Source organism: Aotus nancymaae, unplaced genomic scaffold (assembly GCF_030222135.1).
Source record: "Aotus nancymaae isolate 86718 unplaced genomic scaffold, 86718_ANA_hifiasm-v0.15.2.pri h1tg000029l, whole genome shotgun sequence".
NCBI classification, from domain to species: Eukaryota; Metazoa; Chordata; class Mammalia; order Primates; family Aotidae; genus Aotus; species Aotus nancymaae.
In genome coordinates this window covers 14,195,617-14,219,081 of record NW_026988442.1, presented here as the reverse complement: position 1 = coordinate 14,219,081, position 23,465 = coordinate 14,195,617, and the positions used below count along the sequence as shown (strand labels likewise).

The 23,465-nt window shown below is 39.8% G+C and overlaps 1 protein-coding gene across 3 annotated transcripts in view; it reads right to left on the bottom strand.

The window, feature by feature from the left end:
• ITCH (itchy E3 ubiquitin protein ligase) overlaps window positions 1-23,465 on the bottom strand; it is a 134,151-nt gene that overhangs the window by 78,383 nt on the left and 32,303 nt on the right. For 2 of the 3 annotated variants that reach the window (XM_064382330.1, XM_064382331.1), the window contains 4 exons: window positions 12,313-12,454; window positions 10,621-10,745; window positions 9,134-9,271; window positions 2,526-2,597 (listed from right to left, as the gene is read on the bottom strand). In XM_064382330.1, the coding sequence (XP_064238400.1) occupies window positions 2,526-2,597; window positions 9,134-9,271; window positions 10,621-10,745; window positions 12,313-12,454 (477 nt within the window). The remainder of the gene's footprint in view (window positions 1-2,525; window positions 2,598-9,133; window positions 9,272-10,620; window positions 10,746-12,312; window positions 12,455-23,465) is intronic. The other variant, XM_012455158.3, reaches the window with a different exon arrangement.

Genomic DNA, 23,465 nt, shown 5'->3' with positions numbered 1-23,465 from the left:
GTTGTCCAGGCTAGTCTCAAACTCCGGGATTCAAGTGATCCTCCCACCTTGACCTCCCAAAGTGCTGGGATTACAAGTGTGAGACACCATGCCTGGAATATTTGCTCTTTTATTTCACTCCAATATAAAGTGAAACCATAACTATGAAATTTATGGCATGAATTATTTAGATCTTATCCTCTGCTTATAACCAGAGGATAGTTAACAACAATAAAAATCTAACACTTATACAATGAATGTCCAAGAAGAGAACAATGGTTGTTCTCAATCATTGCATTTTACAAATGTATTGCCCTTTAAAAGTATTCTCAATCCAAATTTCCTCAAGAAAACTTGTCAGATTGCTAAATGCACATGTTTTACCCAAAAGAAACTTTGGAAGATCTACAAAGATCTCTTCTACTCAGTGCACAAGTCAAAATGACCTACCCTCCCAACACAAAATAACTAGCTCCTAGATAAAGCAGTTTAACACATCATTCCTATTTCTTGGGTGTCTAGCAATCTCAAACAAAAAAGTTAACTAAAGCCAGGTGTGGTGGTGTGCACCTGAAGTCTCAGCTACTCAGAAAGCTGAGGCAGGAGGACCACTTGAGGCCAGGAGTTCAAAGGTACAATGTGATATGATGGCTCCTGTGAATAGCCACTGAGCTCTAGTCTGGGCAACACAACAAGATCCTGTCTCAAAAAGAAAAAGGGGGCCGGGCGCGGTGGCTCACGCCTGTAATCCCAGCACTTTGGGAGGCCGAGGCGGGTGGATCACAAGGTCAAGAGATTGAGACCATCCTGGTCAACATAGTGAAACCCCGTCTCTACTAAAAATACAAACAATTAGCTGGGCGTGGTAGCGCATGCCTGTAATCCCAGCTACTCAGGAGGCTGAGGCAGGAGAATTGCCTGAACCCAGGAGGCGGAGGTTGCGGTGAGCCGAGATCGCGCCATTGCACTCCAGCCTGGGTAACAAGAGCGAAACTCCGTCTCAAAAAAAAAAGGAAAAGGGAAAAAAAAAAATGAATGGACACAAGTATGCAGTAAGCAAATGTGAAAAACTGGGTTACTTAGAGGGCCATTTTCAATCCTGAGATGGATTAGAAAGTCTTGGGCTAGCCACAAACTTGGGGTGCTGAACCAGAGCCTGCCACATTAGGCTGAGAAGGGTCTGGATCCATTCTAGAAATACACATGTAGGAAAGGAGGTGTGGTACACCTTGGCAACTACCAGAAGCAAAAGAAATTTGTGTAATACACCTTGGCAACTAGCAGAAGCAAAAGAAATTTTCTCTGGGGCAAAGAATCCCCAGTTTAGGCCTTTAAGGTTCCAACAGACTAAATTTGTAAGATCAAATATAAATTTGCAATCGAAGAACAAATGCAAATGAAAACAAACTTCAACGAGGAAGAAACAAAAAAACCATTTATATTCCCAAGGATTTCACACGCTGGAATTATCAAATGTAGAAAGTTAAAAAAAAAAAAAAATCCTATGTATCAAAAGAAAATTACAAGGAAGAAACGAGAAACTACTATTCTACTCCTAGGTATATATCCAAAGGAAATGAAAACATATTTCTACACAGAGCCTTGTACACAAATGCTTATAGCAGCATTATTTATGATTCATAAAAGCCAAATGGAAATAAGCCAAATGTCTATCAATGGATGAATGGATAAACAAATTGTGGCACATGTATACACAGTAGAATTATCATACAGCCGTAAGAAGAAAGGACTGATACATTCTACAACTTGGATGAACCTCAAAGTCATTATGCTAGGTAAAGAATCTAGGCACAAAAAGTCACATGATTCCTTCTATATGATATATCCTGAATAGGTAAATCCATATAGACAGAAAGCAGATTAGTAGTTATCGGGGGTTAGGAGAAGGAAAAATTTTTTTCCTGAGGTGACAAGAAAGATCTGAAACTAGAGAGAGATGGTGGATGTACATCATTAACTGTACATTATGTAAATTTCATCTCAGTTTTAAAAAATCCTAATAGTGAGCATATTTGAAGCAGCAATAAATATTGTAAGACTGAAGATGCACATAGCTCAGCAATTCTACTCTCAAGCATACACCCTACATAAAACATTAAATCTGTTTACTAATAAACATATGCAAAAGTGTTCAATGTATCACCATTCATAATGGCAAAAAAAAAAAAAAGCTAAGCAAATGTCCTTTGATATAAAAATCTTAAAATCCTGGAACAGTCACCCAAAAGATTACTATGTAGTAGTAAAAGTGAATGGCCTACAGATACAATAATATGACTAAATCTTAAAAGGTAACACTGAAAATTAGCTGGGCGTGGTGGCAGGTACCTGTAATCCCAGCTACTCGGGAGGCTGAGGCAGGAGAAAAACTTAAATCCGAGGGGCAGAGGGTGCAGTGAGCCAAGATTGCAGCACTGCACTCCAGGAGACAATAGAGACTCCATCTCAAAAAAAAAAAAAAAAAAAAGGCAACACTGATATTTTCATACAGCTCAAAAGAAATGTACAAATATTATAATGCTTACATATCACATACTGGATAAAATCTTTAAGGACCACAGAAATGATAAATTCAAAGTTCAGAACAGTGATAATCTCTAAAGAAAAGAAAAGGAATAATATAAGAAGAAAAATACAGGTGGATGCAATGATATTGTTAATACTCTAATTCTTAAGCTGTATGATAGTTTCAGGGATGCTCATTTTATTATGCTGGTTTATATCTTACACATATTAAATATGAGAATATATACCAAAGTGCTTTGTAAATTGTAAAAATGAATGAAGAATACAGTAGTCTTCACTGAAATTCACAATGACCATATCATAGCCTCAATACTTCAATTTTTAAAGTAGCTCTCATAAAGTAAGACAAAAACATAACATACAGGTTGAAAGGAGTTTTACTACCTTTTGTGAGGAAGTAAATTATTTTATATTTTGAGCATAGACATATGTTCAAACGTAAGTCAAAATTTTAAAACTAGCATTACAGCAAAGTTTATCTCTATAAAATAATTAGTTGGTACCCAGACCAGTTGAGATCTAGTAACTTCAAACATCATTTGGTAAAGCAAAAAATGTAGGCTAGCTTCTTAGAATTTATTATTTTGGTAAAAAACATTATCAATATATTCACATATGAAAATGGTTATTTATCCTAACATTAAGTGGAACTACAAAAACTAGAGCCTAACACAACAAAGCATCAAAATTTAAAAGGAATAGAACATACACAATAAGAACCAGAAGTCACATATTCCAAAAACTATTCCTAAATTAATTTAAAAAACATCCAGAGTATACATGGTAAAGAGTAAAGATCTTTACAAGACTATGTTCCTGTTTTATAATCACAAAGTTAAAAGCGGCTGGGAGTCGTGGCTCATGCCTATAATCCCAGCACTTTGGGAGGCTGAAGCAGGAGGATCGCTTGAGCTCAGGAGTTTGAGACCACCCTGGGCAATAGGGTGAGAACCTGTCTCAACAAAAAATACAAAAATTAGCTGGGTGTGGTTGAATGCGCCTGTAGTCCTAGCTACTGGGGAGGCTGGGTGGAAGGATCACTTGAGCCCAGGAGGCAGAGGCTGCTGTGAGCCAAGATCATGCCACTGCCCTCCAGCCTTGGCAAATGAGCAAGACCCTGTCTTAAAAAAAAAAAAGTTAAAAGTAAAATGCATTTTTCTTTCTCTTCAGGAAAACTAATGTCTTTAACAATAATACTTTTCTGTGTTTCTTGTTAGATGTCATATATGGGAAGACAGATAGTAATCAAGTCACCAAAAAAAACCATCTCACAAAAAGTAAAAGAAGATAAACAAGAAGTTCTGGCAGATATGAACTGCCCACACCCCATTTGTTAGTTTAGATCTGTGGGTTATAAAAATAAATCAACCTTAAAAAAAAAAAAAAAAAAAGTCAGGCTGGGTGCAGTGGCTCATGCCTGTAATCCCAGCCCTTTGGGAGGACAAGGCAGGCAGATCACCTGAGGTCAGGAGTTCGAGATCAGCCTGGCAAACTTGGTAAAACCCTGTCTCTACTAAAAATACAAAAATTAGCCAGGCATGGTGGCAGGCACCTGTAATCCCAGCTACTTGGAAGGCTGAGGCAGGAGAATCACTTGAACCAGTAAGGTGGAGAATGCACTGAGCCGAGATAGTTTATTGCACTCCAGCCTGGGCAACAAGATACTCGATCTCAAAAAAAACAGTCTGCCTAAATAGCAAATTAAAGACCTCTTTCTAGAGACCCATGAAAGCAGATTAACACTGTATTTCTTGAAGGAAAACACCACAACAAATTATATTTTTAAAAAATTACAACTAAGACTCTTAGCAAGGTATTAAACTGGTTGAAAGTAGGGGAATATAGGCTGGGCGTGGTGGCTCACGCCTGTATTCCAAGCACTTTGGAGGCCAAGGCGGGCGGATCACCTGAGGTCGGGAGTTCAAGAAAGTCGGGGAATATAAAGCTAGCTAGTTTTTAAAATAAAACTTAAAGACCAGGAAAAAAAAGCACATTTTGTTTCACTTGGAAAAAGTTTATTTACATAACTGCTATTTTTAGAAAATTTATCCACCAAGAAGAAAGAACCAAAAATGTGCCTGTAAGTACAGTAGACCTCCCCTCATCTATAGTTTTAATTACCCACAGTCAACTGCGGTCCAAAAGTAGGTGAATACAATAAGGTATTTTTCCTCCCAAAGCTCTAAACAAAGCTAAAACCTGAGGTATTTTTGAAGTGAAACTGAAACTGAGAGATGACCTTCCTATAACTTTTATTATAGTATACTATTATAATGGGTTTTTTTTCTTTTTTGAGATGGAGTCTCGCTGTGTCACTCAGGCTGGAGTGCAGTGGCACGATCTCGGCTCACTGCAATCTCTACCTCCTGGGTGAAAGCAATTCTCTTGCCTGAGCCTCCCAAGTAGCTGGGATTACAGGCGACCACCGCCGCGCTCAGCTAATTTTTGTATTTTTAGTAGAAATGGGGTTTCACCATGTTGGCCAGGCTGGTCTCAAACTCCTGACCTCATGATCTGCCCACCTAGGACTCCTAAAGTGCTGGGATTACAGGCGTAAGCCATTATGCCCATCTTACTTTTTTTTTTTTTTCTTTTCTTTTTTGAGACGGAGTTTCGCTCTTGTTACCCAGACTGGAGTGCAATGGCGCGATCTCGGCTCACCACAACTTCTGCCTCCTGGGTTCAGGCAATTCTCCTGCCTCAGCCTCCTGAGTAGCTGGGACTACAGGCACGCGCCACCACGCCCAGCTAATTTTTTGTATTTCTAGTAGAGACGGGGTTTCACCATGTTGACCAGGATGGTCTCGACCTCTTGACCTCGTGATCCACCCACCTCGGCCTCCCAAAGTGCTGGGATTACAGGCGTGAGCCACCGCACCCGGCCTTACTTCCTTATTATTGTGGTTAAACTCTTACTGTGCCTAATTTAACAAATTAAATTTTATCATAGTTATGTATATAATGGAAAAAACATGCCTATACAAGTTTATATAGGGTTCAGTACTATCTACAGTTTCAGGTATACACTGGGAGGTCCTGGAACATATCTCCTATGACTGGGGGGAAGGACTACTACACCAAAAGAGATAAGGTGATCTCATTAGGAAAATCTAATCTTCATAGTAAAGATATCTCATTTTATTAAGCTTCACTTTATTGCACTTCACAGATGATGTGTTTTTTACAAAATGAAGGTTTGTCACAACCCTGAATTGAGCAAGTCTACCGGCACAATTTCCCAACAGCAAGTGCTTGATCATATCTGTCACATGTTGGTAGTTCCAGCAATGTTTCACACTTTTCATTACTGTCGTATCTGTTATGGTGATCTACAATTAGTTATTGTTGAAGTTACTATCATAATTGTTTAGGGGTGCCATGACCACACCTATATAAAATGGCAAACAACAGATGTTGTATGTGTTCTGACTGCTCTATCAATCAGGCATCAGTCTTCCTCTCTCTCCTCCTTAGGTTTCCCTATTCTCTGAAATACAACAATATTGAAATTAGGCCAATTAATAACCCTACAATGGCCTCTAAGTGTTCAAGAGGCACGTGCCACCACACCCAGCTGATTTTTGTATTTTTAGTAGAGCCGGGGTTTCACCATGTTGGCCAGGCTGGTCTCGAACACCTGACCTCAGCCTCCTAAAGTGCTGGGATTACAGGCATCAGCCACCGAGCCCGGCCCAAGAACAGATTTCTTATAAGAACTATCCTGTATGTTCTTTAACAAAAAACATAAATGAACATGGTCAGGAAAAAAAATCTTAAAATCTCTATTTAAAAAAATTAAATTAGACTATAAAAGCAATTTTCTCCCTAGTTCTTACCCAACAATCAATATCCAGGTGCCACAAACTCAATTTCAGTACTAAACTCTAATTTTCATTTCTGGTATACAGTCAAAAAGTACAGAAATGGGCCAGGCACAGTGGCTCACACCTATAATCCCAACACTTTGGTAGGCCAAGGTGGGCGAATCATGACGTTAGGAGATCCAGACCATCGTGGCTAATACAGTGAAACCCCATCTCTACTAAAAACGCAAAAATTAATTGGGCGTGGTGGCACACACGCCTGTAGTCCCAGCTACTCGGTAAGCTAAGAGGCAGGAGAATGGCTTGAACCTAGGAGGCAGAGCAGTGAGCCGAGATTGCACCACTGCACTCCAGCCTGGGTGACAGAGTAAGACTCTGTCTCAAAAAAAAAAAAATAAGAAAGTACAGAAATGAAGCCAATCAATCAAAGAACATGTACAGTTCCTACCACACATGAGCTGAATTGAGTTCTGTTTGCTTACAATTCATAATTTGATTTAAAGTTCCTAGGGTTTTACATGTGAAACCAACAGTATTTTGGAAAGAAATGGCAACGTCGACAAATTAACTGTGTTTCAATCTTCACTGTGTCATACTAATTTGTGTGGTATTGGAAATGCTATTTAAATGCTCAGAGTTTCACTTCCTTTATCTGCAAAATGTAGGTAATGCTTTACAAAGTTGTGATGGTTAAAGGAGAATATATGTAAAACACCAACACAGTGCTTGGTACATGGTAAGCATTCAACAAATAACAGCTATTGTATCTGGCAATGCTAAACCTAAAATCCACTGTGACTTCGTAGTTAAAATATCTCTTTACCTCACAGAATCAGACTAAATTCTCACTAGTCAATTATTTTCCTACTTGAATAGAAAACTGTTGACATAGAAAGAAATGCTTATTTCTGTAGGAAATAAACACTAAAGTTGTAAGTATACATATGCAGCTTAGATCCTGTTCTTAAATATGAAGACTGATAAGCTTTACTTTGGTTAATTATTAAATATTTTACATTAGTAATAGTTTCAACTTCTTGGGTCGAAACTTAGGACACTATAAATACTGAGGTTTAGGACAGTTTAACAATGTAACTTGTATTTTATCTTAAAGACTTCCAATTTATATATAGAAAAATATGACTATTATAGAGTTCTTATGAACAATAATCAAAGTGTCAACTCCAAATCAGTATAACCGTTTCAGAAATAAATTTCTTTCCGTCATCACTAGCCCCAAAGAACTAATCTGGAAGACATGCTAGGTCCTGCCACTTTATTCTTTGTTGAGACAAAGTCTCACTGTCACCCAGGCTGGAGTGCAGTGGTGTGATCTTGGCTCACCACAACCTCCGACTCCTGGGTTCAAACGAATCCTCCCACCTTAGCCTCCCAAGTACCTGGACTAGACACGTGCCACACACATGGCAAATTTTTGTATCTTCTGCAGAGACAGAGTTTTGTCATGTTGCCTAGGGCAGTCTCAAACTCCTGGGCTCAAGCAACCCTCCTGTCTCAGCCTCCCAAAGTGCTGGGATCCAGGGGTGTGAGCCACTGCACCCAGTCTGTCCTGCTATTTTTAAAAGTCACGAGGAAGTAGGAAAAAAAGAATAGCACTTGACAACTGCAAAATGTTTCATAATGCAGTTTCTAAGTAAACCAAAAGATCTTTGTCAAACTCATCAAGAAATCCATTAATCTGCTCTTTCATTGTCTTCAGGCCTCTGAAATCTGTTTCAAGTGAAAATACACTTAGCACATTAGGAAGTGATGGAAGTATCTGATGGGAAAACAGTAGGAAGAAGTTTTATTAAATATGCTAGCTGTCCAGCCACTAACTCAGATGCCACCACAGAAACTTCTTTTAATCATAGCTCATATTTATTTTCCTTTAACACACACCAGTAAATCAGAGATTGTAAGATTTACTAGCACACATATAATGAATTAGTATTTTCAGAAGATATCTCTGTAAGTGTAGTCTACAGAAACAGAAGGGGAATGGTAAATGGATTTCAGCTTGTAATGGCTGCAGTGCAATGGGGCAATCTCTGCTCACTGTAACCTCCGCCTCCTAGGTTCAAGCGATTCTCCTGCCTCAGCTTCCCGAGTAGCTGGGATTATAGGCACCCATCATCACGCCCGGCTAATTTTTTTGTAATTTTAGTAGAAACAAGTGTCACCATGTTGGGCAGGTGAGTCATATTTAAACTCAATCACATGCTGCTACAGACAATAAACTCTGTCTACCACTGGCACAGGAGGGGGTGTGTCATCTAACCCATATTAACTGCCATAGTTGGCCTACAGAATAAATACTATATAAATCAACTAATTACTCATGGGGCCAACTGTGATTCAACATCTATTTGGCTAATTTTTCAACTTACATAAAAATATACATGCTTTTATTCATAGAAACAATACACTAAAAAGAAAATGTTTAAAGTGATCGAGATCTATTTAAAAAATAATAATAATAATTTCTTTCTTTTTCTTTTCTTTCTTTCTTTCTTTTAAAGAAACAAGGTCTCACTCTGTCACCCAGGCTGAACTGCAATGGCATTGATTATGGCTCAAAGCAGCCTCAACCTCCAAGCTCAAGCAATCCTCCTGTCTCAGCCTCCCAAAGTGCTGGGATTAGAGGTGTGAGCCACCACGTCCAGTCAGAAAAATTCATTTTATTAACCTGAAAAAAAATCTAAATAATTACATATAGCATACTGCAATGGCGATTTTATTTAAGAAGAATCATTAAAGACCTTAAAAAGGTAATCACTTACTTTCTGAACAAGTAGTTTCACCATTGGTAACAACTTCAGACTCTAACTGTAGCCCATCAAGACAAATTGATAAGTCTCCTATTGTCTCTGTTGGTTCTCTGTCACCTCCAAGCTGCAAAGTCACAACTACTTCTTCAACTGGAAGAAAATAAAGTTATAGAAAAAATGCTCACTTTTTTCCCGTGAAGGCTTTTTTTTTTTTTTGAGACAGTCTCAATCTGTCGCCCAGGCTGGAGTGCGATGGCTCGATCTCGGCTCACTGCAACCTCTACATCCTGGGTTCAAGCAATCCTCCTGTCTCCACCACTGGAGTAGCTGGAATTATAGGCATGCACAACCACGCCTGGGTAATTTTTGTATTTTTAGTAGAGATGGGGTTTCACAATGTTGGCCAGTCTCAAACTCCTGACCTAAGGTGATCTAGCGTGTCCAGCCAAGAAGGCATCTTAACTGTTAAAAATTAACTGTTAAAAATGTGATGCCCAAGAAAATGTAACTATATGTATATATAAATTGTTTAACTATATTTCACCCAAGGCTTGAGCACTTTTGACACCAAAACACTGTATCTTTTAAAAAGGACAAAATTTGCTAATGCTTCATATCCATGATGTAAAACAGTATCTCCATCATTTATTATATTCATCCTGTCCTTGTAAGACTATATTATAAAATGAGCAAGGATAAGAATAAAGATTATTTAACAATATATAACTGAATTAAATTGAATAAAAACATAATTTAAGGATAAATTATATCTCATAAGCCCTAAATGAGAAAATTCTTAGAAGTATGTTTTAGTCAAGAGGTAGAAAAAAATGTGTTTTAAAAGCATGATATGTTAATTAAAACAAGCTAAGCCTTTTTCTGTATCTCTATTATGTAAATAGATATACATATACATAAAACCACAACCACATAAAATGCTGACATTTTAAAAAATAAGCATTTAAAGCTGGATATGGTGGTACCTGCCTGTAGCACCAGATACTCAAGAGGCTGAGGTGAGATAATCACTTGAGGCCAGGAGTTCAAGACTACATTGTGCTATGAATGCACCTGTAAATAGCCACTGCACTCCAGCCTGGGAAATAGGCTCCCCACATCCCTCCCAAAAAGAAGCATTTGAAAAGGAAATCTGTAAAAATAATCATTAGATTTGTCCTCTGAAGTGGGATTTTTTATTTTTTTCTTTCATCTCTGCTCTACATTCTAGTTTTATCCACAATTAACTATGTATTACTTGACTAACATCTCTTTACTAAGTAAATAAATATTTATTAAAAATAGTGGATGCAAAATGAATGGCCAAACCCAAGAAACTCAGAATACTTTTAACAGCTTAAAATTCTTCTATCTGTTCCTCCTATAACCAAGTAAAACTTAAAGGTATGAGTGAACATGAGTCATTATGCATGTTTGACATATAAATTTCTTCTAGAAAAACAAACAGCTAAGTGTAATTTATATTAGTCTTAAATACGTACGTTTCATATTGTTTGACTTTAATGTTTCATAAATATCTAATGCAGCAGTTCCCAACAAAACATCAGATTTCAGTGTCTGGTGACTCCACACACGAAAATGTAATTTACTCACAGGGGTAACGATACTAAAAGTGAAAAAAGGGGAAAAATATTATTTTTATTGAATATCACAATGAGAGCCTGAATAAATTACAATTCAGTTTTAAAGTCTAAAGTCTTCTCACTGCACCCCTTACAGTTTACTATACAATTGGCTTAGGTTCAGTAATCTTATGAAAACTATCTGAATGCTACATGCTTACATGGTCATTTTCACTTGTGGTCGAACTACAGAAGCAAATGCATACACATATTGTCAACAAAAGTGAAACTGCTTATCCTGCAGCAAACTATTAGAAAACTAGTTTTACTTTAGTAGTACAGAAAAGTGACTTTACAAATTAAATCCTTATGTTATGTCAGTAGTTTATGGAGCTTGAGGTTATTTTGTTTAATCATTATAGTAACCATATGAGATGAGAATTATCACTTCCATCTTCAGATACAGAAAATGACATTCAGAGATAAAGAAAATTGCCTAAGGTCTCACAGGCAATAAGTAGCTGAACTGTAATTGGAATGAAATCCTGACATTAAACTTTATATTAAAAAGTTCCTCAAGTCAGCTACATAATGATTTGAAGATTACATTACATACATCAAGTTTCCCACTGCTAGAGGCAAGGTGTCCAGTCCAACTATCAAATATAGATTCACTTATACCTTGCTAAATGCCAACAAAGAATATTCTCTGTAATGGTATTTCCAAAGTAAACTGGGAAATTTGAATTCACAATATACATACAATCAATTTTAGAGTCAAGGATTAGAAAACTAGGAGCACTATACCATCTACCATAGTCCTATGGTTCAATGATACAAAGACAAATTCCAGAAATGTTTGAATTTCTCTATATCTAATTCTCTCTAATGTGATTAAGTTTGGGAGAACAAAGAAACACTCTCCTCCTTTGAAGTCTACCTGTACCTATTATCACCACCATTTCAACAGCAATGGGCAGATTAAACAAACTAAAAATTCTACATTGCCCCTCTTCTTTGGGGGTACAATGTATTCATTCTCTTCAAAATTCTCAGATGCTACTTTCAAGAGAGCTCATACTATACATTATATTAAGAATATATTTCTCCGCCAGGCGCCGTGGCTCATGCCTGTAATCCCAGCACTTTGGGAGGCCGAGGTGGAAGGATTACTTGAGGTCAGCTTGGGTGACAGGGTGAGACCCTATCTCAAAACAAAACAAAGAAAAAAACTAACTAAAATACTATTTTTTTAAATTAAGTTAAAAAAGATTGGGGGGTACTATAACCCCTTAATTCAACCCAAATAAAAGGGCTGCCAGAAATCTTTCTAGGTCCATGACCATGGGCTCTCTTCAGCTATTATTCTTCAGTGACAAGAGCAATATTATCACCAACTAAACTAGAGAAGGTAAAGAAAGGGAGTGACTAGAAAAATAGCTTTCTAAAGAGAAACAAAAAAGGAGACCAGAAGGAGTCCCAGGAAAAGGCGGGGTGGGGGGGAAGATGAGAGAGAAAGGAGAAAAAAAAAGTAAGAAACATTTTTTTTAAATTGTATTTCCAATCATCTACTAAACAAAACATACTATAGTAAAATACTTCCAAACTTACACTGTAAGGGGTTGCTTCCACTTGGGACTATTCGTATTGTTGCATTTTTCTGTCTTCTTTGACTGTCCATCTACTGCGACTTCTACATAAGGACTTGGTCCAAACCAATTCTTTTTATTTTCCTTAAGTTTTGCTGAGATGACTATGTAAAAGAAATTTTTAAAATTTCAATATTTGAGATGTTAATTCACTCATGAAATCAATTTAATTTCATAAGAATTAGACACATTTACTAAATTTATTCAGAGAAGCAGTTTTGCTCTAAAATATTTACCAGTTTTATTCACTCATAACCTTCATACTTCCTCCCATCTTCGTAAATAAATACAGGGGTTCCCCACACCATCAACCCAAATTCCCATCAGTAGAATTCCATGGCATCAAAAGTCTAGAACTCAGATCAATTAAAAGGTACACATATGGGCCGGATGCAGTGGCTTATGCCTGTAATCCCAAAACTCTGAGAGGCCAAGGCAAGAGGATTGCCTAAGCTCAGGAGTTCAAGACCAACCTGGAAAACATAGCAAGACCTCATCTCTCTTAAAAATCAAAAATATTGGCTGGGCATATTGGTACATATCAATAGTCCCAGCTACTTGGGAGGCCGAGGTAGGAGAATCACTTGAGCCCAGGAGATCAAGGCTTCAGTCAGCTATGATCATGCCACTGCACTCCAGCTTGGGCAACAGGAGGAAAAATTTAAAAAGTTGGCCTGGCAGGGCAGCCTGCACCTATAATCTCAGCTACTCAGGTGGCTGAGGCAGGAGGAGTGCTTGAGCTGAGGTGTTTAAGACCTGCCTGGATCAAACAAAAACAAAACGTATGCATTGGCACACGTGGTCAACAAACATCTGCATGCCTACCATGTGTCAGATACTGGTCTAAACTCTTGTCACTAAAGCAATTAACAGTAAAGAAAAGGATCTGGCTTTCAAGGAGATTATATTCTAGTCAAAGTCCTTAGGATGAAAAACAGATGTGACAGAACATGACTTGGTAATAAGGAAGGGCGCTTGGTAATAAGGAAGGGTTCTGAGAAGCACTTTTAAGTGACCATATAAATGACAAGAAGCCAGCCATGTAAAGACTGGAGATGGGAATAAAAGAGCATTCCAGGCAGAGGCAAATGAGTATGGCGTATCTGAGGAAAAGTATAGCAAGAACAGGAAAGAATGGTAAATGAAGGGAGTTAAGTTTTGTCTATTAGCTTTGCAAGCCAAGATAAAGACTTTGGCAGCCGGGCACAGTGGCTCACACCTGTAATCCCAGCACTTTGGGAGGCTGAGAGGGGTGGATCACTTGAGGTCAGGAGTTCAAGACCAGCCTGGCCAATATGGCAAAACCCTGTCTCTACTAAAAAAAATTCAAAAATTAGCCAGGCATGGGGGCAGGCTCATGTAATCCCAGCTATTCGGGAGGCTGAGACAGGAGAATTGCTTGAACCTGGGAGATGGAGGTTACAGTGAGCCGAGATCACGCCACTGCACTCCAACCTGGGTGACAGCGAAACTCCATCTCAAAAAAAAAAGAATTTGGATATTTTTATTTGTGTTGGAAAGCCAATGGAATAGTAACAATTACAAACTAATATTTTTTTAACATCTCTTATCTAAGCAAGAGCTTCCTATGTTGTGCATCTTGAGATACAAACTCCTTAGCCTTCAGCCTTGTGTTAGTCACCTTTGCCATAAAATAGCTTTGTCCAAGCCCCTTGGAGGGGGTATAACAAATAGATTAGAATCTAGCAGAGCACCCCATGATTTCCATAGGTGGCAACTCACTGCCCTCATAGATGAGGTGATTACAACCAAGGAAGTACTCTACTACTCAGGTTATCTACTCCAACAGCAAAAAGTCCAGAGAATGCTAATGCTCATCAAAGGAGCACTTGGAGTTGTCAAAGGAGTTTATATAGTAGCTACTTAAGAAGCTTAATATGTAGTCCAAAGTCTGGGCATCCAAGCAGGCACAGTCCCAGGTGATAGCTCTGAAACTCTGACTTTATATCAAATACTTCCATCCTTTTAGGCTTATGTGTCTTTTTGCTGGTATTCAAGCCAGCCGCAGAATGAATAACTGAAGAAAACGAAGAGCTGCAAGAGAACTATTGCTAGACAAAAAGATCAAGCATGGTGATTCACACCTGTAATCCCAGCACTTTGGGAGGCTGGGGCAGGAAGATCACTTGAGGCCCAGGAGTTCAAATAAAGCCTGGTCAACATAGTGAGAACCCCATCTCTGCAAAAGATAATTTTAAAAATTAGCCAGGCATGATGGTGTGCACCTGCAGTCCCAACTGCTGGGGAGGCTGAGGCAGGAGGATCACTTGAGTCTGGGAGGTCAAGACTGCAGTGAGCTGTGATTACACTACTGTACTCCAGCCTGAGCAACAGAGCAAAACTCTGTCTCAAAAAAAGAAAAAAAAAATGTTGTTTGAGATGTGTATAAGACATCTAAGTGTAAACATGAAATAGAAAATCTTTTTCAGAATAAAATATATTCAAGTAGGGACCAGAGCTATCTCTGATTAAAATTTAATAGGCCAGGCACATAATACCAGCACTTTGGGACACTCAGGTGGGAGGATCACTTAAGCACAGGAGTTTAACACCAGACTAGACAACACAGTGAGACTTCATATCTATTTAAAAAAAAAAAAATGTAGGCCAGGTGTAGTGGCTCACACCTGTAATCCTAGAACTTGAACCCGGGAGGCAGACAGATCACAAATTGAGGAGTTCAAGACCAGCCTGGTCAACATTGTGAAACCCCATCTCTACTAAAATTACAAAAAATTAGTTGGACGTGGTGGCAGGTGCCTGTAATCCCAGCTACTTGGGAGGCTGAGGCAGGAGAATCACTTGAACCCAGGAGGTGGAGGCTGCAGTGAGCTGAGACTGCACCACTGCACTCCATCCTGGGCAATTCCATCTCAAAAAAAAAAAAAAAAAAGTACTATTAAAGCTCTAGTGCTGCCAGGCACAGTGGCTCACGCCTGTAATCCCGGCACTTTAGGAGGCTGAGACGGGTGGATCACCCGCGGTTGGGAGTTCAAGACCAGCCTGATCAACACGGAGAAATCCCATCTCTACCAAAAATACAAAATTAGCCAGGTGTGATGGTACACACCTGTAATCCCAGCTACTCTGGAGGATGAGGCAGGAGAATTGCTTGAACCTGGGAGGCAGAGGTTGCAGTGAGCTGAGATTGTGGCCACTGCACTCCAGCCTGGGCAACAAGTATGGAGAAAAAAAAAAAAAAAGCTCTAGTGCCTAATAATAGAGACAAATTTAATCACAGGATTAAACAGAAAAACAAAATTTCTATTTTTAATACATTTCTGGTCTAAGAAAAGGTGAGATGACCAGGTAAGGTGGCTCATGCCTGTAATCCCAGCACTTTGGGAGGCCAAGGCAGGCGGATCATGAGGTCAGGAGTTTGAGATCGGCCTGATCAACATAGTGAAATCCTGTCTCTACCAAAAATACAAAAATTAGCTGGGCATGGTGGCGTGCCTGTAATCTCAGCTACTCAGGAGGCTGAGGCAGAAGAATCACTTGAATCTAGGAGGTGGAGACTGTAGTAAGCCGAGATCACACGACTGCACTCTAGCCTGGGCAAGACAGCAATACTCTGTCTCAAAAGAAAAAAGAAAAAGAAAGAAAGAAAAAAGGTGAGATAGCCCAAACAATGATTCATACACTCATTATATTTCAGGGGCTCTTGTGGCACTCCGAAACTGATTAAACCTAGAACAAAGAACAATGCAGGGCTGACAGGAAGGAAATAATCTGTCCCTCTTGGGGCTTTCTAGGATTCAAATTTTTTTTTTTGAGATGACATTTTTGCTCTTGTCACCCAGGCTGGAGTGCAATGGCACAATCTCAGCTCACTGTAACCTCCACCTCCTGGGTTCAAGCAATTCTGCCTCAGCTTCCCGAGTAGCTGCGATTACAGACAGCTGCCACCACACCCAGTGAATGTTTATAGTTTTAGTAGAAAAGGGTTTCACCACATTGGTCAGGCTGGTTGCAAACTCCTGACCTCAGGTGATCTGCCCACCTCGCCCTCTCAAACTGCTGGGATTATAGGCATGAGCTACTGCGCCCAGCTGGATTCAAACTTTTGAAAGAAATTTTGCTACCAAACCCCACTACACCATTTTAGATTTTAGCTTTTTTTTTTGAGACAGAGTCTCACTCTGTCGCCAGGTGCCAGGCTGGAGTGCAGTGGCACAATCTCGGCTCACTGCAACCTCTGCCTCCCGGGTTCAAACAATTCTCCTGCCTCAGCCTCCCGAGTAGCTGGGACTACAGGAGCGCACCACCACGCCCAGCTAATTTTTGTATTTTAAGTAGAGACAGGGTTTCACCATGTTGGCCAGGATGGTCTCGATCTCTTGACCTCGTGATCCGCCCGCCTCGGCCTCCCAAAGTGCTGGGATTACAGGCTTGAGCCACCGCCCCCGGCCTTTTTTTTTTTTGGAGACAGGGTCTGGTTTTGTCACCCAGGTTGGAGTATAGTGGCACGATCTCAGGTCACTGGGTCATTTTAACCACCTCTACCTCCTGGACTCAAGCCATCCTCCCACCTCACCCTCCCAAGTGGCTAGGACTACGAGTACGTGCCACTACATCCAGCAAATTTTCATATTTTTTTTTTCTAGTAGAGACAAGGTTTCGCCATGTTGCCCAGGTTGGTCTTGAACTCCTGGGCTCAAGAGATCCACCCACCTTGGCATCCCAAAGTGCTGGAATTACAGGCATGAGCTACCAGCCTGGCCTTAGCAAACTTTACATGGGGGTGGGGGGACACCAATTGTTAGTATTTACCATGTGTCTGCGTGTAAATGTCATTTCAATATTCACAACTATTCTGCAAAACAGGTATTACTCTCCTAATTTTTACACATAAAAAGAGAAGCAGCAAAGCGTGGTGGCTCACGCCTGTAATCCCAGCACTTTGGGAGGCCGAGGTAGAAGGATAACCTGAGGTCAGGAGTTCAAGACCAGCCTGGCTAACATGGTGAAACCCTGGCGCTACTAAAAATACAAAAATTAGCCGGATGTGGTGGCAGGTGCCTATAATGCCAGCTGCTCAGGAGGCTGAAGCAGGAGAATCACAGTGAGCTGAGATCGAGCCACTGCACTCCAGCCTGGGTGACAAGAGTGAAAACTCCAACTCAGAAAAAAAAAAAAAAGACAGAAGCTCTGTGGAATTTAAAAATTTGCCCAAGGGTCATACTGCAAAACCTGAACAGAAGAAATTATTTCAGTATTTAAATCTCAAAGTCTAGATCGAACAAAACCTTTTGTTACAGTCATAATATTACAAATATAAATCAATGTACTACTTGCTAAAAACTAAAGTCTCATAGTAAATTAAACAAAAAAATTAAAAACTAAAAACTATACATTATAAACTGGAAGAAAAAGGACCAGAAAAATGTCAGTTTCATCTGACACCTGGGCTGCTATTAGAAGCCTCTAAACAACGGTCTGTTTTTACTCACTTCTCCAATCCAACCCCTCACAGCTACCAGAATTATTTTCCTAAAATAGATGTGATCATGCCATTACTTAAATGATTCTTTATTGCCTGCAAAACGAAGTTTAAACTCTTTGGGGCATTTTATCTTGCTTAGTATGCAGCTATAACTTACCCGTCCAAGCCTCCTACTAAAACAAATCTTACCAAAGCTCTATATTCTAGCCACCCATAGTTATTTGCTGGTCTTCACATGGGTCTTGTACTTTCATTCCTCTAAAAATGCTGACCCCCTCTACTTGGAATTATCCTTTTTCCTTTTATACCCATTAAAATTCTACTTCTTGAGAGACAAACGTCGTGCCCCACACATCACCACCACCCCCCTACCCCACTTTGATTGAAAGCTTCTTTAATCCTAAGAAGTTAAATTGTTTCCACCTCCATGCTTCCAGAGTATTTCCATACTTATGTATGGCTCTGTCAGCTTTTCATTCTGTCTTACTAGTTTTTACTTGTTTAACTCACCATGTGAGCTTCTTCATTGCACAGATGTAGCCAATCCTTACAATTTCTGGAGTACTCTGGGATTTAATCTGAGAGGTATTTAATACATTTGTTGAACTAAATGATTATTAATCATGGTAGGAAACAAAAGTTTCCCCACTTTATAGTCTCTCTCTGCTTTATAATCACTTGCTGACTATCTCATTCTCCCAAGCTCATTCTCCCGCTTTCGCTCTCTCACATATACCCACACACTAATGCAAACAGTTTGCATAGTATAGACTAATGGTTCTCTGATCCTTCTGTTCTGAAGGTCAGTGCTTTGAATTGATTTCAGTTCTTCAGCATATCTCTCTGATACAATATAAACACTCTACAATACATACACAAAAAAAGAATGGATCTTTAGCTTATCCAGCCTACTTTGGATAAGCTACAGAGAACAAGGTACAACGAAAAACAGTGCCAAAACTAAATAAATGAGCAGAATAATGAACTAGGTAAGAGATCAATCCAGTTGAGCAACAGTTACTTCTGTGGAAGAACTCTGCCCTGCCTGCAGAGAATTAAACTCTTCTAAACTTTAAATCACAAATATAAAATTCTTAGTTTGTTGGACTGTTAAAGGAATAAAAAAATCATAGTAAGTATGAGATATCTTTTTGGTCCCTGAACAATCAGAGCTAACCATAGGGCACGTAATAAAGGAAATGCAGTAATATTTAATGACAGTTAATAATAACTAAAATCAAGATGACATCTCTTTCTTAAATAGCAAATTTGCAGTATAGACGAGAACATAAGAAATTTCTGGTCAGGCGCAGTGGCTCACGCCTGTAATCCCAGCACTTTGGGAGGCCTAGATGGGTGGATGACAACGTCAGGAGTTCAAGACCAGCCTGGCCAACATAGTGAAACCCCGTCTCTACTAAAAATACAATAAATTAGCCGGTCATGGTGGCGCACGCCTGTAATCCCAGCTACTCAGGTGGCTGAAGCAGGAGAATTGCTTGAACCTGGGAGGTGGAGGTTGCAGTAGCTGATATTGCACCATTGCACTCCAGCCTGGGCAACAGTTCGAGGCTCAATCTCAAAAAAAAAAAAAAGAAAATGTGAAAGAAAAGTAGGTGCCTAAGATAACTCACCACTGTCCAGAGACTTCTTTGATGCCTGTTGGGACCCAAACTGATCTTAAAGATGACCCCTCTACTATTGAGAAAGTTAAAAGATGACCCTTCTACTATTGTGAAACTTGCCAAGAGCACACAGAAGCTTATCATTCCAGAGACTGCTGAAAAGCTAGCCCATGACTTGAGGGCTGTCAAGTATGTGGAGTGTTCCACACTCACATAAAAAGACCTAAAGAATGTATTTGGCAAAGCAATGTTGGCTGCCCTGGAGCCTCCAGAACCAAAGAAGAGCCACAGATGTGTGCTGCTATGAACATCTCTCCAGAACCCTTTCTGCAGAGCTGGTGTCAGCATCATACTAAAAGCAATGTTTAAATCAAACTAAAGATTAAAAATTAAAATTCATTTTTGCCATAATGACAAATGCCCTGCACCTATCCACATGCACTCGTATGAAACAAGGCCCGTAGGTATGGCCCTGCCCATCCCCAACCCAGTACTAGTTAATTTTGAGTAATTGTGTAGTGTCAGAAAAGTAATTAGTACTACTTTTGGTTTTGTGTGTATATATATCTTGTTTAAAACCAAGGCATGGCCAGGCGTGGTGGCTGAAGCTGCTTCCTGGTTCCACTCTGGGACATCTTAGTGTTTTTTGTTTTTTTTTTTCCCCTCTCTTCTTTTTTTGGGTGGGGAGTGTGTGTATGGTTTGTTTTTTAGTCTTTTTTTTTTTAATTCATTAACTAATGGATAGCCCTTAAGGGGAGGAGGATGGATTGATTCCACATTCTACTTCCTGGATCTACTTTAGAAAACATGCTCCCCCATCTGGTGGTCTTAGGAGGGAGTATAGTAAATGCCTCATTTAATAACATACTCCTTTTTGAAAGCTGCCTTTTCATTCCAGCCTTGAGTAGACCCAGTATTTGATGAAACTTGTGAAAGTGGGTGGAGGCTGTCTTGCCCCTCCTCTTTTCTAGGAGGCACTATATGTGACTGTGACTTTCAAGGACATTTGTTTACTATTTGCTGATTTTTTTGGAAAGTTAGTTTCTTAACTTCTTTCACTGATAAATGAAGAAAAGTGTTGCACCTTTGAAATACACCAAATAGGTTTTGTTTATAATTAAAAAAATGTTTACCCTGTCAAAAAAAAAAAGAAAAAAAAAGACACAGATGAATTCAGTATAATAGCTGAGGTTATATATACACATAATTAAATAGGAAATGGGTAAATAAAGACAGGGAAGGACATAACAGACTTACATCCAAGGTAAAGACCCTGGCTAAATGGTAAGAAGAAATGGACAGCTGATTCAAGAAATCTAAGACCAACCTGGGCAACACAAAGAGAACTTGTCTTTATAAAAAATTTAAAAATTGGCTGGGCACAATGGCTCATGCCTGTAATCCCAGAACTTTTGGAGGCCAAGGTGGTTGAATCACTTGAGGTCAGGAGTTCAAGACCAGTCTGGACAACATGGTAAAACCTCATCTCTACTAAAAATACAAAACGTATGCTGTGCATGACGGCGCACACCTGTTCCCAGCTACTGGGGAGGCTGAGGCAGGAGAATTGCTTGAATCGGGGAGCGCAGGTTGCAGTGAGCCAAGATCAAGCCACTGCACTCCAGCCTGGGTGACAGAGCAAGACGCTGTTTCAATAAATAAATAAATAAGTAGGTAGCGGGGTGGGCATAGTAGCTCACACCCATAATCCTAGCACTTTGGAAGATCAAGGTGGGTGGATTGCTTGAGCCCATGCATTCGAGACCAGCCTAGGCAATATAGGGAGACCCCATCTCCATAAAAATGCAAAAATTAGCTAGACATGGTAGCATGCATCTGTAGTCTCAGCTGCTCAGGAGGCTGAGGTGGGACAATCACTTGAGACCAGGAGGTCAAGGCTGCAGTGAGCCATGATCACACCACTGCACTCAAGCCTGAGTGACAGAGCAAGACCCTGTCTCAAAAAAAAAAAAAAAAAAAAAAGAGCAAGAAAATAAATTTGAAAACCACAAAATAGGATTTTAACTTCTAACCATAAATTATCTTGTCTCGGCTGGGTGTGGTAGCTCACATCTGTAATCCCTGCACTTTGGGAGGCCAAGGTGAGTGGATGACCTGAGGTCAGGAGCTTGAGACCAGCCTGTCCAACATGGGGAAACTCCATCTCTACTAAAAAAAATACAAAAATTAGCTGAGCATGGTGGCGAAGGCCTGTAATCCCAGATACTCGGCAGGCTGAGGCAGGAGAATTGCTTGAACCCCATTGCAGTGAGCCAATGGTCATTGCAGTGAGCCAAGATCAAGCCACTGCAAAAATAAGACATTTTTTTCTCTTCCTCTCTTTTTTTTGAGATGGAGTCTTGCTCTGTCGCCCAGGATGGAGTGCAATGGCGAAATCTTGGCTCACTGCAACCTCCGCCTCCCAGGTTCAAGCAATTCTCCTGCCTCGACCTCCCGAGTAGCTTGCATTACAGGCACCCACTACCACGCCGGTTAATTTTTGTATTTTTAGTAGAGATGGGGTTTCACCATGTTGGTCAGGCTGGTCTCAATCTCTTGACCTTGTGATCCACCCGCCTCGGCCTCCCAAAGTGCTGGGATTACAGGCGTAAGCCATCATGCCCGGCTTCTCTCTAACTTTCTAAAACACAAATCTAACCACTCTTTGTTATAAACACTGATTACTTCCCATCTCCCTTACCAATAAAATTTTTTTTTAGCCACACCTGAAAGACACAGCCCACTCCCATTCTCAAGGCTCCCCCTATTATGGGGGCTTTTATGGGTATTAGGGCAAGTTTTGTGCATTCTCTTCTTTCATGTGTCTTGCTTATGCTTTCTCCTGAAAGAGTCCTTTTCTAGTTCTCTGCATTTAAACAGCAGCAATCCTAGGTCAGGCAAGGTGGCTCAGGCCTGTAATTCCAACACTTTGGAAGGTTGTGAGCATCACTTGAGGCCAGGAGTTCAAGACCATCCTGGGCAACATAGCAAGACCCTGTCTCTAAAAAAATAAAAATAAATTTAAAAATTAAAAAAAACTTTTAATCAGTCAAGTGTGGCGGGTGGTACACGCCTATAGTCCTAGCCACTAGAGAGGATGAGGCGAGAGAACTGCTTCAGCCCAGGAGATTGAGGCTGCAGTGAGCCATGATTGTGCCACTGTACTCCATCCTGGGTGACAGAAGGAGATCCTGTTCCTTTTCTTTTCTTCTTTTTTTTTTTAAACAGAGACTCGCTCTGTTGCCCAGACTGGAGTGTAGGGGCACAATCTTGGCTCACTGCAACCTCTGCCTCCCAGGTTCAAGCAATTCTTCGCCTCAGCCTCCCTAGTAGCTGGGATTACAGGCACTCTCAACCTTGCCTAGCTAATTTTTGTATTTTTTAGTAGAGACTAGGTTTTGCCACGTTGGTAAGATTGGTCTTGAACTCCTGACCTCAGGTGATCCACTCGCCTCAGCATCCCAAAGTGCTGGGATTACAGGCGTGAGCCACCACACCCAGCCAACCCTGTCTCTTAAAATAAATAAATAAATAGCAGCAGTCCTTCAAATATCACCTTATTTCCCAGTGACTCTAGTCAAATATTGATCCCTTTTTCCTGACCTGTTATCCCTTTTTGTCTTACATGTTGACATTTATTTTTTACACTTGCATATTTTTTTCTTCTGTGATTCTAGAAAGGCATTGAAACAGCTTACAATAAAATAAATACTATAACTGACTCATTAAGACAGAATAAAACCCACAATGCCATTAGGGGTATTTGTGAAAATATTTAGTTCTAAGTGTTCTAGCATCAAAACTAAAGAAGTAACTCAATGAATTATGAAGGGCATTTGATTCTATTAAACTTGGCACTTCTGTCTTTTATCTTATGCTGTTTCTTTCATATCTAATAATATATTATCCATTACTCATGATGTGTTTCGTTTTTGCCCTATACTTGTGCATTCTCAGAATATTTAGACCCAATTGGCAAGCAATTAGTTAAAAAAAAAAAAGACTAAGAAATAAAACATTTTA